The sequence below is a fragment of the Artemia franciscana genome, chromosome 14, assembly GCF_032884065.1.
Source record: "Artemia franciscana chromosome 14, ASM3288406v1, whole genome shotgun sequence".
Taxonomy (NCBI): domain Eukaryota; kingdom Metazoa; phylum Arthropoda; class Branchiopoda; order Anostraca; family Artemiidae; genus Artemia; species Artemia franciscana.
In genome coordinates, this window is record NC_088876.1 from 38,126,771 (window position 1) to 38,144,747 (window position 17,977).

At 35.8% G+C, this 17,977-nt stretch overlaps 1 protein-coding gene across 1 annotated transcript in view; it reads right to left on the reverse strand.

Moving 5' to 3' along the window:
• Positions 1-1,255: 1,255 nt before the first annotated feature.
• LOC136035686 (solute carrier family 35 member B1-like) overlaps positions 1,256-17,977 on the reverse strand; it is a 43,446-nt gene continuing 26,724 nt past the window's right edge. Inside the window, exons 7-8 of the mRNA XM_065717617.1 lie at positions 4,922-5,075; positions 1,256-3,525 (exon numbers count right to left, since the gene is read on the reverse strand). Of these exons, the coding sequence (XP_065573689.1) occupies positions 3,473-3,525; positions 4,922-5,075 (207 nt within the window). The 3' untranslated portion in view covers positions 1,256-3,472. The remainder of the gene's footprint in view (positions 3,526-4,921; positions 5,076-17,977) is intronic.

Consider the following 17,977-nt stretch of genomic DNA (forward strand, 5'->3'; position numbering starts at 1 on the left):
TACAGTGTCCTTGATTTAGTTTAACGTGCCTCGAAATTCCACCTTAATAGCTTTTTTGAACACTAGCCTTTCCTAGGATCAAACAAGCCTTCTTTTCCAAAAAAACCTTATATGCAAACAAAGGAAAACTTGTATAATTTACAGCCCCTGCTCCAGGGACTATGGTGGGTTATATCAACACTACAGGCATATTTATTTGTCCTTTAGACTATCTTGAATAAAATGGCTATCTAAAAGGTTTGATCAGATGTCTATTGGACCAAAAACGTTCCCCTTCCCGATAAATATTCTTTTTTGTAAACAACGGGCAACTTGCATAACTTACAGCCATTGCCTTGAGGCTGTGGGGGTTATACCATAATTATTTGGCCTTTGGACTATCTTTAATAAAATGACTATCTCGAAATTTTTATCTGATGTCTTTTTGGGGAGGGCAGTTAAAAGGCGGAAGGGTGCGTAGGGTCGGTTCCCCTCCGATCACTCTTGAATCTTAAAAAGGCCACTAAAACTTCCAATTTCCGATCGATTGATCCCCCTCCGAAGTTTATACAACCTCCCCCTCCATATGAAGTGACTCTGGAAAATGTAATACTAAAATAGATTGAAGCCTTATTCCTCTTTACTGCATGCAACGTAAAGCGTTGGCTCCGATCCAAATTTTTCTTAAATTGACTCTGACAAATTATTTCACTGTTTTTATTTTCGTTTCTTGTTTCGATATTTTCTTTCGCAAGGGTATGTTTTTTTTTGGCATCCTTACTGATATTAAAATAAGCTTTTTTATACCCCTCGCTTAGTGGGCAGCAGGAAGTTCGGGGCTTCAGCTTTCGTAAATAGTCCTCACTTCACTCCTGCGGCAGCTTTCATCATTGTTGCTTGAGAATGGTCTATAGTTTGCTTGACAGGCAGCTCAGACTCTAGCTTTCACGAATAAATAACGTCATACATCACAAGGGATTACGTCATTTTGGTGAAAATTTTAGAATTTTATTAGAGTTTCTAAAAATCTCATTTTTCTAGCTTTAAAAAAGAGTGGTCGGCTAGTGTTTCCTAGGGTGTTAAATGTAGCATATGTTTAGCAATTTTGTAATATTTCGTCCTTTCGTTGAGGAGTTAAGTAGATTGGGCGTATATAAACATAAACAACTTCAAAATATCTTACAATCGTGCTTATGAATCGTCACTGTCTACACCTACTGGTTCTAAATTAAACCACCAAATTGTCTAAATCCATACTTGAAAAAAGAGAAACAAGTCAATATCACCTTTTATTTCATTCCACCAAACAGGGTAAAAAAAAATAATCAAAGAAGCCAGGCAAAAAATAACTTAAAACGACGACTGGATTATGAATTATGGGATAAATTCATTGCTAATTTTAACTCAAAGCGATATTTTTTAGTTTAGCAAAAAAAATTTTCGGTGTTGCCTTATTTGGATTGCGCTGCTCCAAAAATTTGGCAAATCTTTTTAAAGGTAAATTAAACACGGCATTACTGTATCGAAAGTATACAGTAAACAATATGAAGAAATGAGCACATGGAGAAGGTTATAGAAGAATTAATTTAGGAACAATACGGCCAAAGCACATTATTAAAAGGTGTTTCCCTTTACAGTGAATATCCAAAATTACAAAAATGATCAAACAATGTCAAACAGAAAGCACCAAACCTAGGAGCATTGAAATCAACTTTGTGAAATGTTTGAGAAACAAAATAAAACTAGTAAAAAACAGCGAGACTGCAAAATTTGTAGCAATTAGCAAAAAAAAAACTAAAAATAAATAGAACAGCGACCAAACGGTGTATTGCTCAGTAAAGCTGGTCATATAATAACAAATTAATAACATATAATAAAAAATAGACAAAAAATTATTATTTATGGTTTTTATTTGAACAATAATAAGTTAAAACCAGCAAATAATTTTACTTTAAAATTGCATCCACTTTGTGCTTTATTGACTTCAATCGACATAGATACTCACGTTCCACAAGTGTAAAAATAATAATAAAGAAAAATAAATAAAAAACGAGCTAAGTATATGAGAAATAAAAACGGTGTGCAATGGATTACATACAAAATCTAATAACATTGAAGCATCAGATATTTTACTGAAATTAGTTAGAAAGGCAATTTTCTAAAAGCATACCCAATTGAGACAAAAACGTATCAGTGCCTGATTCAACTATAGCCATTAGTTCAAAAACTTCGAAAAAAGTATCAAAACTTCATTGAAACTCACTTCTGATATTGGCAGCCCGCGAGAAATTCAAACCAAAGCCATGAAAGTTCTTAAACCGAACTGGCCGGACATGACAACAAACAACAAAGAGAAATAGAACTAAAAAAAACAAAAAAAAACAAAAAAAAAACAGTCAAACCAGACTGCTGCCAGTAGAGAGAAAAGAGATGAAAGACTGAAACAACGCGGATACTTCTCCTGTATCTAACCTAGGCGTCATCAACACAAGATAAAAATAGATGGACCAAAAAGAGTTGCTTCAATATTAGCTTACAAGAGGATTATTTCAAAACAGAATAGTTAACTTAGTTTCAATTTTTATAATTTTTCCTCAATTGCTTTGATGTTCTTATTGAAGTAACTCTAACAGCTTCTATTCCCTACGTGGATCAGTAGCGATAATCGTATTTATTATTATTGGTGGCGGTTCTATTTGTTTTTAGTCTAGTGTTTTTTCTTTTTATCTTGTGCTGAGGACGCCTAGTTTAAATACAGGCAAAACATCCACGTTATTTTAGTTTTTCATCTCTTTTCCCTCTACTGGCCGCAGTTTCGTTTGAGGTTTTTCTTTGTTGAGTTTTATCTCTCTTTGTTGTTTGAAATCAAAGCCATCACAAGAAAGCTTAATCTTTCCCAAACACCAAACCTTTAAAATTTCCGAGATAACCAATGATCAAAAATATGGCAAAAAAACCTTCCGAAACAATCAAGTTTGAAAATTACAAAGTCTTTTCCGAGCTACAGAAATATAAATGATACGGTGTTCATTAATGATACGGTGTAAAATATAAATGATACGGTGCTCCCGATTTTAAATACAGAACTAAGAGTAAATATACTTTAAAAAAGGAGACAAAATATGAATTACAATATAGTTATATGTAGTCAAGTCCCAAATGAAAGCAAGTATCTGATAGTTTTTTTTTACATGATTAGGAAAATCAAACTTTCTAAAATGATCTAGCTCTTACAAGTGACTGATTTCCATTTGTCTCACTTCTAGAGGTGCATTACCTTAAAGGACGGGGAGCTTTCGACAGGCCTTACTGAAAAACAGTCAGTTCAGCTTGCAGCCAATGAGTCATGATACAAGCAATGTCACAAAGAAGTGTAAATAAAGCAAAAAAATATATATAAATATAGCAATAATCTTAATTTATCAATATAACATTCCAGTTGAATAGACTAGTGAAAAATTCTTAGGAAAAATTAGACTAGGCTATATGCATGTCATTCAGGTTTCTTCACGCTCGATTTACCATAAATACTATCCAATGTCAAGCCTAGAAGAAAAAAAGAACTTGTGAAAATCAAACAAATGAAATAGAAACATTATTAGATTATGCCCAAAAGGGATGACTAAAGGGCTTAAAAAGAAGAACTTGAATAGAAACGTTATTCGATTATGCGCCAAAGGAATAACTCAAAGGCGTAAGAAGAACCCCTTGAATAGAAACGTTATTGGATTATGCCACAAAGGGATTAATCAAGGGCGTAAGAAGAAGCTTTTAAATAGAAACGTTATTTGATGATGTCCTAAAGAAATGACTCAAGGGCACAAGAAGCCTTTAAATAGAAAGGTTATTAGATTATGGCCGAAAGAGATGACTCAGGCGTAAGAAGAAACCCTTGAGTAGGAACGTTAGTCGATTACACCCTAAACGAATGACTCAAGGGCGTAATTCTTTTAAAAAGACGATAAAACAAGTGGTAACATTCCAGCCTGTGACCTCTTTTCAAGGAAACAAAATTTTTACTTTACCGTATACAGAAAATTTATAATGAACGGATTTTCTTGGCCACTTTCACTTGCATTTTGTTTTCCCACAATATTTTCCTTTATTAGAAACAATATAGTTATCAAACGATAGTTTTTCCGTGCTACCTTATTTTAAATATTTACAATATTAAACGCCACCTATTTCTTTGTCAATGAAGATTCACTCACACATGTTTCAGAGATATCATAACTTTGAAAAAGCATTTTGTTATACATTCAGTTGGACCATATGTTATGAAAATTCATATATCAGCATCAGGCGGAGAGCTCTTTCTTTCTAATTGAAATTAATTACATCTGAAGTTTCTACAATATTTCAAAAAGGAGTGCATACAAAGACTAAAACTTTTTTTTTGTTTAATACAACGAAAATAGTGGACAAAACATGAACTAACGTGGAAGCAACTCAAAAACGCCATATGAAATAAATTTCCTGCATATCATAAAGTAAACGCGTTTTGTCATTTCGTTTCTTTCAGGAAATGCCATAGGCTTGAAGTGATAGAGAACAAATATTACAATATATAATATGATATACAAATTCTTCAATGAACTTCTAGGAAAACTTGAGGCTCAATGCGACACTTTCATAACACAAAGAAGTTGGAGGGCACCTAAAACATCCCCCCCCAAAGTGGCCGCGAAAGTTCAGATACCTGGGCCTATCTAATTTAAACATTTCGTTTCCCAATAGAAGATATCTCCCTTTAACTTGAAAAAAAAAACAAACAATGCTACATAGACTAAAGTAAAACATGTGTACGAACCGTCAGAATTTTAAGGAGCCTATTGTAGCAAGATAGGGCCCTGAAACTTGACTTGGATGGGTGTGGTCCTTTTGTCCAACCTCCCCCAACCCTTCCATTAATATATGTAACAGAGTATAAATAATGTTTTACCTGTAAACACTAGAATGGTTCCAACCCATTGGCGATTGAGGAGTGAATTTCCAAAGAAAAGAACAGATGCTAACACAGTGAAGAACTTCCTCGTCGTTGTCACAATTGAACAAGGCAATGGACCATATTCGGTTACCATCAAAAATATGAAGAACTAGAAAAAAAATAAACAATACGAACTTATCGTTCGGTTGACAGGACATTTTAAATAATAGTTCGTTTTTAATTTTAGATCAATATTAAAGTTTGTTCTTTGAAACCACCCAAAGAGAAGAGTAAGGGAACTGAAAAAAGGAAACTTGAGTTTGTCTTAGAGAACATAAAAACATAATCTAGCGTTACCCAACAAAAGTATAATTTTTTTTTACAAAAATCAAAGTAATTTTTATTATTTATACATTCTTTATTTTACTTTTGCTTTGGTCTAGGTCAAATATTAAACAAAGAAACTTTGACAAAAAGGCTAACAGGTATATTGGTAGATATATTCCTTTTTTAATCAGCTAGTGTTCTTTATAAGAACCTAACTCAAATTATATTCAAAATAAAAAAGAAATGAGTACAACGAAAGCAATATCAATCTGGATTTGTATAAGTTCCGAGCACCAGACTATTGTCCATCCGGATTTGTTTTCATTAAGCAAAATATACTAATAATAATATACTGGAATAAAAGGCTTTCGCCCCAATAAAAATTTAATTTCACTAAAAAACTTGCTAATACTATTCACAAAAGAGTTGGTGAAGTCCGCCATAACCACTTCTTGGTGGAAGTTTTTTTCATTCCTTGACTAATCGGTTTGAGAAAGCACACCTTCGAACTTCTTTGCTGTAAATGTTTGGCTGTAGCTTAAAGTTGTGTCCTCGCAGATTGCTTGTGCTGAAGAAGAGAATTTCCTCTGATCCAATGTCACTGTAGTACTTGTGACATAGCTTGAAATTTTCAATAAGATCACCTTGGAGGAGTCTATAGGAGAAGGAAGGAGGTGAAAACTTTGCAATTTCTCGCAGTAGAAGACGCCTCTTAGTTTTGATACAGATTGTGTTTCTCTTCGCTGAACTGCTCAAGTGCATCAATGTCTTTTTTAAGGTGAGGTCTTATCGTCGTGTAACCATATTCAATGATAGGCCAAACAAGAGATATGAATAGAGTTGAAAAAAGCTGAAGATCGTTTAGGGCAAAGTTTTTACGAATAAGTCCGACTACTTTTGAAGCTTTGCTGACGATGGATACGTAGTGGTTGGTGAATTTTAGCTCACTGTATACTATTACTAAGGTCCCGATCAAAAAGTATTTTTGGTATTAGACTGGTTTTAAAACTATAGGTTGACTTAAAATTCTGCGGTCCAAGGCAGAGACGGGAGCTTTTGTTTGAGTTTACTTCTATTTTCAACGTCCTCATCCAATCGGCTATCTTATTCAAGTCGTTCTGCAGTTCTTGAATATCATTTGGGCATTTGATACGTCTAAAAAGCTATGCATCGTCAGCGTAAAGCACGATATGTGAGTTAATACTGTCAGGCGGGTCGTTCGCAAAAAAATTGTAGAGCAGGGGCCAGATGATGCTACCTTGGGGAATACCGCTAGATGCTTTTGTCGCAACTGTGCTAATGCGGCCATCTAGTTTCACCTTCTGAGCTCTACCTGCTAGGAAATTAGTGATCGAGCCAAAATGCTCGCATTCCCGAGGTTTCTTAACTTATGAAGGAGCTTTGAATGAGAAATTTCATCGAAGGCTAAGATCAATATATATTTGCGTCGACTTGTATGCCTTTGTCAATGTTTAGTCTCCGGTGTTTTTAACTTGAAGTAGCTGGGATTCAGCTAACCTATGTCTTAGGAATCCAAACTACCTTTGTTATAAGGTTTCAGTCCTTCTAACTTTTTGGTTAGAAGGTATTCTAGTAATCTGTAGGGTGCTATGTAGTAATGTGTAGTAATCTGTCGAGTACTATCTAGTAATCCGTAGTAAAGTGTAGTAATCAGTCGGGTGCTATGCAGTAATAAGTAGTAATTAGTAGTAATCTGTCGGGTGCTATGTACTAATGTGTGGTAATCTGTCGGGTATTATTTAGTAATCTGTAGTAAAGCGTAGTAATCAGTCGGGTGCTATGTAGTAATCTCTAGTGATGTGTAGTAATCTGTCGGGTGCTATGTAGTAATCCGTAGTAGTTTGTCGGGTGCTATGTAGTAATATGTCGGGTGTTATGTAGTAATCTGTAGTAATCATTCGGGTGCTATGTAGTAATCTGTAGTAATGTGTAGTAATAAGCCGGGTTCTATGTAATAATCTGTAGTAATGTGCAGTAAACTGTCGGGTGTTATGTAGTAATCTGTAGTAGTTTGTCTGGTGCTATGTAGTAATCTATCGGGTGCTATGTAGTAATTTGTAGCAATCTGTCGGGTGCAATGTTATAATCTGTAGTAATGTGTAGTAATTTTCCGGGTACTATGTAGTAATCTGTAGTTATGTGTAGTAATCTGTCGGGTGCTATGTAGTAATCCGTAGTAATGTGTAGTAATCTGTCGGGTGCTATCTAATAATCTGTAGCAGTGTGTAGTAATCTGTCGGGTGATATGTAGTACTGTAAATTAATCTGTCGGGTGCTATGTAGTAATGTTTAGTAATCTGTCGGGTGCTATGTAGTAATGTTTAGTAATTTGTCGGGTGCTAAGTAGTAATGTGTGGTAATCAGTCGGATGCTATGGAGTAATCTGTAGTAATGTGTAGTAATCTGTCGGGTGCTATGTAGTAATGTGTAGTAATCTGTCGGGTGCTATGTAGTAACCCGTAGTAATCTGTCGGGTGCTATGTAATAATCTGTAATTATATTTAATAATCTGTCGGATGCTATGTAATAATCTGTAGTAATGTGTAGTAATCTGTCGGGTGCTATGTAGTAATGTGCAGTAATCTGTCGGGTGCTATGTAGGAATCCGTAGTAATCTGTCGGGTGTTATGTAATAATCTGTAATAATATATAGTAATCTGTCGGGTGCTATGTAGTAATGTGTAGTAATATGTCGGGTGCTATGTAGTAATGTGTCAGGTGCTATGTAGTAATGTGTGGTAATCTGTCGGGTGCTATGTAGTAATCCGTAGTAATGTGTTGTGATCTGTCTGGTGCTATACAATAATCTGTAGTAATCTGTCGGGTGCTATGCAGTAATGTGTAGTAATCTGTCGGGTGCTATGTAGTAATGTGTAGTATTATGTCAGGTGTTATGTAGTAATCCGTAGTAATGTATATTAATCTGTCGGGTGCTATGTAATAATCTGTAGTAATGTGTAGTAGTCTGTCGGGTGCTATGAAGTAATTTGTCGGGTACTATGCAGTAATGTGTAGTAATCTGTCGGGTGCTATGTAGTAATGTGTAGTATTATGTCAGGTGTTATGTAGTAATCCGTAGTAATGTATATTAATCTGTCGGGTGCTATGTAATGATCTGTAGTAATGTGTAGTAATCTGTCGGGTGCTATGCAATAATCTGTAGTAATCTGTCGGGTGCAATGTAGTAATGTGTAGCAATCTGTCGCGTGTTATGTAGTAATCCGTAGTATTGTATATTAATCTGTCGAGTGTTAAGTAATAATCTGTGGTAATGTGTTGTAATCTGTTGGGTGCTACGAAGTAATCTGTAGTAATGTGTAGTAATCTGTCGTGTGCTATGTAGTAATCTGTCGGGTGCTATGTAGTAATCTGTCGGGTGTTATGTAGTAATCCGTAGTAATGTGTAGTAATAATTCGGGTGCTATGTAGTAATGTGTAGTAATCTGTCGGGTGTTATGTAGTAATCCGTAGTAATGTGTAGTAATTTGTTGGGTGCTATGTAGTAATCTATTGGGTGCTATGTAATAATGTGCAGCAATCTTTCGGATGCTATCTACTAATCCGTAGTAAAGTGTGGTAACCTGTCGGGTGCAATGTTATAATCTGTAGTAAGGTGTAGTAATATGTCGGGTGCTTTGTAGTAAACTGTAGTCATGTGTTGTAATCTGTCGGATGCTATGTAGTAATGTGTAGTAGTCTGTCGGGTGCTATGTAGTAATTCGTAGTAATGTGTAGTAATCTGTCGGGTGCTATGTGGTAAACTGTAGTAATGTGTAGTAATCTGTCGGGTGTTATGTAGTAATTTATAGTAATCTGTCGGGTGCTATGTAGTAATGTGTAGTAATCTGTCGGGTGCTATGTAGTAATCCGTAGTAATCTGTCGGGTGCTATGTAATAATCTGTAGTAATGTGTAGTAATCTGTCGGACGCTATGTAGTAATGTGTAGTAATCTGTCGGGTGTTATATAGTAATCCGTAGTAATGTATAGTAATCATTCGGGTGCTATGTAGTAATCTTAGTAATGTGTAGTGATTAGCCAAGTGCTATGTAATAATCTGAAGTAATGTGCAGTAATCTGTCGGGTTTTATGTAGTAATCCGTAGTAATGTGTAGTAATTTGTCGGGTGCTATGTAGTAATCTATCGGGTGCTATTTAGTAATCTGTAGTAATGTGTAGTAATCTGTCGGGTGCTATTTAGTAATGTGTAGGGTGCTATGTAGTAATCCGTAGTAATCTGTCGGGTGCAATGTTATAATCTGTAGTAAGGTGTAGTAATATGTCGGGTGCTTTGTAGTAACCTGTAGTTATGTGTTGTAATCTGTCGGGTGCTATGTAGTAATGTGTAGTAGTCTGTCGGGTGCTATGTAGTAATCCGTAGTAATGTGTAGTAATCTGTCGGGCGCTATGTAGTAAACAGCAGTAATGTGTAGTAACCTGTCGGGTGCAATGTTATAATCTGTAGTAATGTGTAGTAATCTGTCGGGTGCTATGTAGTAATGTGTAGTAGTCTGTCGTGTTCTATGTAGTAACCCATAGTAATGTGTAGTAATCTATCGGGTGCTATCTAATAATCTGTAGCAATGTGCAGTAATCTGTCATGTGCTATGTAGTAATTTGTCGGGTGCTATGTAATAATTTGTAGTAATGTGTATTAATCAGTTGGGTGCTAAAGTAATAATCTGTAGTAATCTATCAGGTGCCATATAGTAAAATGAAGTAATCTGTCGGGTGCTATGTAGTAATCCGTAGTAATCTGTCGGGTGCTATGTAATAATCTGTATTAATGTGTAGTAATCTGTCGGGTACTATGTAGTAATCTGTAGTAATGTGTAGTAATCTGTCGGGTACTATTTAGTAATGTGTAATAATCTGTCGAGTGCTTTGTAGTAATCTGTCGGGTGCTATGTGATGTGTAGTAATCTGTCGGGTGCTATGTAGTAACCCGTAGTAATGTATAGTAATCTGTTGGGTGCTATGTAATAATCTGTAGTTATGTGTACTATTCTGTCGGATGCTATGTAGTAATGTGTACTAATCTGTCGGATGCTATGTAGTAATGTGTAGTAATCATTAGGGTGCCATATAGTAATGTGTAGTAATCAGCCGGGTGCTATGTAATAATTTGTAGTAATGTGTAGTAATCTGTCGGGTGTTATGTAGTAATCCGTAGTAATATGTAGTAAATTGCCCGTTGCTATGTAATAATCTATCGGGTGCTATGTAATAATGTGTAGCAATCTGTCGGGTGCTATCTAGTAATGTGTAGTAATCTGTCGGGTGCAATGTTATAATCTTTAGTAATGTGTAGTAATCTGTCGGGTGCTATGTAGTAATCTGTAGTTATGTTTAGTAATCTGTCGGGTGCTATGTAGTAATGTGTAGTAGTCTGTTGGGTGCTATGTAGTGGTCCGTAGTAATGTGTAGCAATCTGTCGGGTGCTATCTAATAATCTGTAGCAATGTGTAGTAATCTGTCGGGTGCTATGTAGTAATCCGTAGTAATGTGTAGTAATCATTCGGGTGCTATGTAGTAATCTGTAGTAATGTGTAGTAATCGGTCGGGTGTTATGTAGTAATCCGTAGTAATGTGTAGTAATTTGTCGGGTGCTATGTAGTAATCTATTGGGTGCTATGTAGTAATGTGCAGCAATCTGTCGGATGCTATCTACTAATCCGTAGTAAGGTGAAGTAATATGTCGGGTGCTTTTTAGTAATCTGTAGTCATGTGTTGTAATCTGTCGGGTGCTATGTAGTAACGTGTAGTAGTCTGTCGGGTGCTATGTAGTAAACTGTAGTAATCTGTCGGGTGTTATGTAGTAATTTATAGTAATCTGTCGGGTGCTATGTAGTAAACTGTAGTAATCTGTCGGGTGTTATGTAGTAATTTATAGTAATCTGTCGGGTGCTATGTAGTAATGTGTAGTAATCTATCGGGTGCTATGTAGTAATCCGTAGTAATCTGTCGGGTGCTATGTAATAATCTGTAGTAATATTTAGTAATCTGTCGGGTGCTATGTAATAATCTGTAGTAATGTGTAGTAATCTGTCGGGTGCTATGTAATAATCTGTAGTAATGTCTACTAATCTGTCGGATGCCACGTAGTAATGTGTAGTAATCTGTCGGGTGTTATATAGTAATCCGTAGTAATGTATAGTAATCATTCGGGTGCTATGTAGTAATCTTAGTAATGTGTAGTGATTAGCCAAGTGCTATGTAATATCTAAAGTAATGTGTAGTAATCTGTCGGGTTTTATGTAGTAATCCGTAGTATGTGTAGTAATTTGTCGGGTGCTATGTAGTAATCTATCGGGTGCTATTTAGTAATCTGTAGTAATCTGTCGGGTGCTATGTAGTAATGTGTAGTAATCTGTAGGGTGCTATGTAGTAATCGTAGTAATCTGTCGGGTGCTATGTAATAATCTGTAGTAATATTTAGTAATCTGTCGGGTGCTATGTAGTAATCTGTAGTAATGTGTAGTAATCTGTCGTGTGGTATGTAGTAATCTGTCGGGTGCTATGTAGTAATCTGTCGGGTGTTATGTAGTAATCCGTAGTAATGTGTAGTAATCATTCTGGTGCTATGTAGTAACCTGTAGTAATGTGTAGTAATCTGTCGGGTGTTATGTAGTAATCCGTAATAATGTGTAGTAATTTGTCGGGTGCTAAGCAGTAATCTATCGGGTGCTATGTAGTAATGTTCAGCAATCTGTCGGATGCTGTCTAGTAATCCGTAGTAAAGTGTGGTAATCTGTTGGGTGCAATGTTATAATCTGTAGTAAGGTGTAGTAATATATCGGGTGCTTTGTAGTAGCCTGTAGTTATGTGTTGTAATCTGTCGGGTGCTATGTAGTAATGTGTAGTAGTCTGTCGGGTGCTATGTAGTAATCCGTAGTAATGCGTAGTAATCTGTCGGGCGCTATGTAGTAAACTGTAGTAATGTGTAGTAATCTGTCGGGTGCTATGTAGTAATGTGTAGTAGTCTGTCGTGTTCTATGTAGTAGCCCATAGTAATGTGTAGTAATCTATCGGGTGCTATCTAATAATCTGTAGCAATGTGCAGTAATCTGACATGTGCTATGTAGTAATTGGTCGGGTGCTATGCAGTAATGTGTAGTAATCTGTCGGGTGCTATGCAGTAATCTGTCGGATGCTATGTAGTAATGTATAGTAATCTGTCGGGTGCTATGTAGTAATCCGTAGTAATGTGTAGTAATCTGTCGGGTGCTATGTAATAATTTGTAGTAATGTGTATTAATCAGTTGGGTGCTACGTAATAATCTGTAGTAATCTGTCAGGTGCCATATAGTAATGTGAAGCAATCTGTCGGGTGCTATGTAGTAATCCGTAGTAATCTGTCGGGTGCTATGTAATAATCTGTATTAATGTGCAGTAATCTGTCGGGTGCTATGTAGTAATCTGTAGTAATGTGTAGTAATCTGTCGGGTGCTATTTAGTAATGTGTAATAATCTGTCGGGTGCTTTGTAGTAATCTGTCGGGTGCTATGTAGTAACCCGTAGTAATGTGTAGTAATCTGTTGGGTGCTATGTAATAATCTGTAGTTATGTGTACTAATCTGCCGGATGCTATGTAGTAATGTGTACTAATCTGTCGGATGCTATGTAGTAATGTGTAGTAATCATTACGGTGCCATGTAGTAATATGTAGCAATCAGCCGGGTGCTATGTAATAATCTGTAGTAATGTGTAGTATTCTGTCGGGTGTTACGTAGTAATCCGTAGTAATGTGTAGTAAATTGTCCGGTGCTATGTAGTAATCTATCGGGTGCTATGTAATAATGTGTAGCAATCTGTTGGGTGCTATCTAGTAATGTGTAGTAATCTGTCAGGTGCAATGTTATAATCTATAGTAATGTGCAGTAATCTGTCGGGTGCTATGTAGTAATCTGTAGTTATGTTTATTAATCTGTCGGGTGCTATGTAGTAATGTGTAGTAGTCTGTTGGGTGCTATGTAGTAATCCGTAGTAATGTGTAGTAATCTGTCGGGTGCTATCTAATAATCTGTAGCAATGTGTAGTAATCTGTCGGGTGCTATGTAGTAGTTTGTCGAGTGCTATGTAGTACTGGGTAGTAATCTATCGGGTGCTATGTAGTAATGTGTAGTAATCTGTCGGGTGCTATATAGTAATCTGTAGTAATCTGCCGGGTGCTGTGTAGTAATCTGTCGGGTGCTATGTAGTAATGTATAGTAATTTGTCAGGTGCTATGTGGTAATCTGTAGTAATGTGTAGTAATCTGTCGGGTGCTATGTAGTAATCTGCAGTAATGTGTTGGGTGCTAGGATAGACTCGAGGACTTACCAGTGATGCATGTAAGACTTATGGGCCTGTAGTTGATTGGGTTTGTTAAATTTCTAGAAGATTGGAGTGATAATTGCCTTTTCCATATACTATACTATAGTGAGGTTACCCATATCTATAGATGCCAAAAGATGAGAGATAAAGGTTTTGTGACTTGTGCTTCAAGGTCTTTAAGAATGTGAGGGTGCATGTCGTCTTCGATTTATTTATGTCTAGCTTTTTAAGTTTATGTATATGAAATCTTCATTAAATCTATCACTGGGAAGCCAACATTTTCTTGCTCTGTTCGTACTGCTTCACTTCTATCCTCCGATTGTGGTGTAAAAACCAATACAAAATGATAATTAAATCGATTGGCTTTTTTCACTGGGGTCTTCCAGGATTTGATGTCGTCGTTGTCAAGTACCGGAATAACTTACGACCAGCAGTCCAGAAATAGACGGGACCAAGGAGGATAACTGAATTTGGGTAATTTTATTTTTGGCTGTTGCTCTACTGTACTGCGCATATGCAAATGTAAAAGAATTTGCTGTTATCGGTTATAGATTGTATCCAGATATGGTAGGAAAAGCCGGATAAGCAATCCACGTGACGTTGAATAATACTCAGCTAGTAAATGAACCAAATTTTATTAGCCTGCTTTATATTAGCCTGCCGAAAACACTTCTTCTGTAAATGTGCACGGCAATCCTTACAAATTTTAATTTGGCTAATTAAAGAAGAATATTTTCGGTGACGAAATTGGCTATATTTTCCTTCTTCTGCAAATGTACAAGGACATCCTTATAAATTGCAATCTGGCTAAAAGAATTAGAGCATTTCTTCTTCTATTTCAGCAAACGCGGGCTTTTCAGTCGAGACTATTCAGCCGTTTTCCTTTTGACTCACTCTGTGAGATGAACAGAGCTACTGATTTGGTTGCTTCTTATTTATCTTGAATCTGCTCAGATTTCTTGTAGTAAATCTATCCATTCTAGGATTTGAAATATGAGAGGATATACTCTGAGTTCTGTGCTCTGTGTGCAGGTATAATCAGCTAGACTCTTATCTGATAGTGAGACTTTCTGGTGTTTGAAGGACTTTAATAGTTTAGATTGCAGGGAATACTGTACAGACGTCAGAATATTAAATTCAAATAGGCAATGATCAATTGTTTAATTTTTTTATTGCAATATCTGCATAAAGGGGAAGAGAAAACTGAGCTACTTGAATTAGGCAATTGAAACGCCAGAAAAAAAAACGAAAACGCCACAAAATTTAGCCCATCTGAACCAGTTCAAATTCTATGATAAATCTTAGAAAGGTGCTTGTTGGGGAAGGGCGATAGGATTGCAATGGTCAATTGTTTCGATTTTAAAATTGCAAGACCTGCAAAGGGGGGAAGATGGAACTGTGCCATTTATTAGGGAACTGATTCAAAAACACCTGAAAATTTAGCCTATTTGACTGGGTTCTACGATAAATTTTAGAAAGGTGCATATTGGGAAAGGGAGATAAAAACAGGATTGTTCTTATTTGACAATACCTCTGATTATCTCCAACGATATATGTCTCCAATGGGGATTAATCTCCCACTTGTCTCGTAAATATTTCGAGCATCTTTTGCAATTTTATCCGCCTGATGGTTACCAGTTATACCTGAGTGGATTGGAACATAGTCAAAGTCAGTTCTTCTGCCTCTCGAAGCAAGAGTATCAATAATACTAAGATAATCTAAACTGTCTATATCCATCTTATCCTGAGAAGCTGAAGACAGCAGCTCTAGGCTTGACAAAGAGTCAGAATAAACTATAATATTTTTAATTTAGAATTCAAAGGGTGGTTATTCATGAGGTGCTCTAATACAATGATTATGGTATTTAATTCTGGTGACATTGTAGTGACATTATAATACATTCTCTCGCCCACTGCAACCTTAAAGTGTTGATAAAATATCCACTTGCCACCTTCTCATTCATTATGGACCCATCAACAGAAATTTGGAAATGTTTTTTTTTATGTAATTGTATTAAATTCAGCAATTTTTTTCTGGATGAAAGCAATGAGGGTAAGTTCTTTAGTCCGCTCTGAAAAATTAGTGTTTATTATAGGGACTGACCAATTCCGTAGAGGGTCTGGGGGATTGTAGGTGCAATAGGCTTTTCTCGCACTGAGAATTTCTTCTGGGTATTAGCGTATTCATTTGCAATGCCTCTATAGATGGATGGATTTTTAACCAGTTATGCAGGGTATGTGAGCTATTGGCTTCAATTTTTGTCAGATAATTTATCAAAAGAAATCTTCTTTCATTTATTGTTGATAATCCACTCTCAGTAAGCAGAAACTTAGTACTTGTTGCTTTCCTAAGACCCAATGTGTGATGGGTTCTGTCACAAAATCAATATGGGGTCTTGTACGTGATCTATTAAATTGAAATTAAGTTTTCTCATTACAATCCCAGAGTGTGGATAGTAGTCCCTTTATTATTTTGATTTTCCTATAGCATTTTTTTTTATTGTGTTTGTGATGTCAAGGCGGAAATAAAATTTTTTGTCAAGTCTAAAAAAAGTCTAAAAGTATAAAAAGTCTCAAGTAAAAAAAGTCTAAGACCTAGGTAATTTACCAATTATCCTCTGGAACGATCATGCCGTTTAGATTCATTTTTGCAGTCAAATTTTTTCTCTTATGGTGAAACTGAATGATTTTCGATTTGGTAGGTGCAATCGAAAAGTGTAAAGAGCGGTGCCCCGCTCTTTATACTAAAGTTTGACTCTTTCTCTTAACTTTACTTTTTAAAACTTTAGCGTAAAGAGCGGGGCGTTGATGAGGAAGCAGCCCCTTTCATATACGAAGTAATTTCTGTTCGTTTTAAGTTGTTAATGTCGCTCCTTACTTTCCGTTGGAAAAACTTTTGTTTTTATTTAATGGATATAAATGGATATATATATTTAAAGGATATGGTGGTTCACATTATGGTACGCCCCTTCAAAGTCTAGGAAAGCAGCAACTAGGGCATTATTTTTAGATTATTAGAAAATTTATTTATCAATTTTACTATCATTAGAAATTTATTTATGGCATTTGTTAACAAGGTAAAAGCATCTGTCGAGAAGTGCTGTTCCTGAAACAAGTTTGAGTATGATTTATCATAATATTCTTCTCAACAAACCAAGAGAGTCGATGGATAATTTTTTGCTTTACATTTCCCAACGCAGGAGTAATCATTATAGGCCTGTAAAATTCAGCGTTTTATTTGGGTTTATTTTTTCTTTAAGATTGGTAGGAGGGACGAACATTTCCAAACAATGGGGAATATTGATGTAGCCAAGTCATGATTGTTGCAATTTGGGAGTTCCTGTTTATAAAAAGGGGTGAGATTCTTTTATAGGGTGTATGTTATCATAGCAACTACTATCATTAACCCTTATGTGTTATATTGTATTAACCCTTGTGTGTAACATCCCAAAGGATGTTACGAATTATTTATGTGAATATTTTTCTAGTGAGGGAGCAAAACTTTGCGTTGATGCTCGGAAAAGAATGAAGCGGCCTCCCAAAATAGTTCAGTCGGAACTTCTAGTAGAAAATCAGTTGGTTTTTAGTGCTTGTACTATAAATGAAGTGAATAAAATTATCAGTAGAAGGCAATCAAATTCAAGTGGTGTAGATGGGATTTCTCTTAAGATTACTGAATCAGTTAAATCAGTTATAACACCAGTTTTATGTAATTTAACTAATAAATCTATGGAAAAAGGAATTTTCCCGGAAGTTTTGAAGGTCATTAAAATAATACCGTTGCATAAAAGAGGTAAGAGAGACGAACCTTCAAACAAAAGACCCATTTCTATCCTCCCTTGCCTTTCAAAAATATATGAAAAGGTGATTGGATCCAGGCTAACTAATTACATTGAAAATAATAAAATTCTTATCAATACTCAATTTGGTTTTAGAAAAAATAATTCCACAGATATGTCAACTATTAAACTTGTTGACTGGGTAAATATGTCGTTTGAAGCGGGTCTTATTCCAGCTACTTTATTCCTGGATTTGAAGAAGGCTTTTGACGCGATTGACCATAAACAGTTATTATTTGAGCTGGAAAAAATCGGCGTGACCGGGAAGAGTTTGTCTTGGTTTGAATCTTATTTAAGTTACCAGAACAAAGTGTGGTGAATAAGTGTTTTACTTGTGTGGCTATTGCGATAGCTAGCGGAGTACCCCAGGGTTCTATACTTTGTCCTCTTCTATTTTTAATTTTTATAGATCGGATTTAGTAATATTTGTCAGAGGCTGGTATAATTCTATTTTCAGACGATACTCTTTTACTCGTAGCTGCTCCATCAGTTGATCTACTTTTTGATCAAATGATAAAGGCAATGACCGAGTTTATTGAGTGGACATTTTTCAATCTTTTGACATTAAA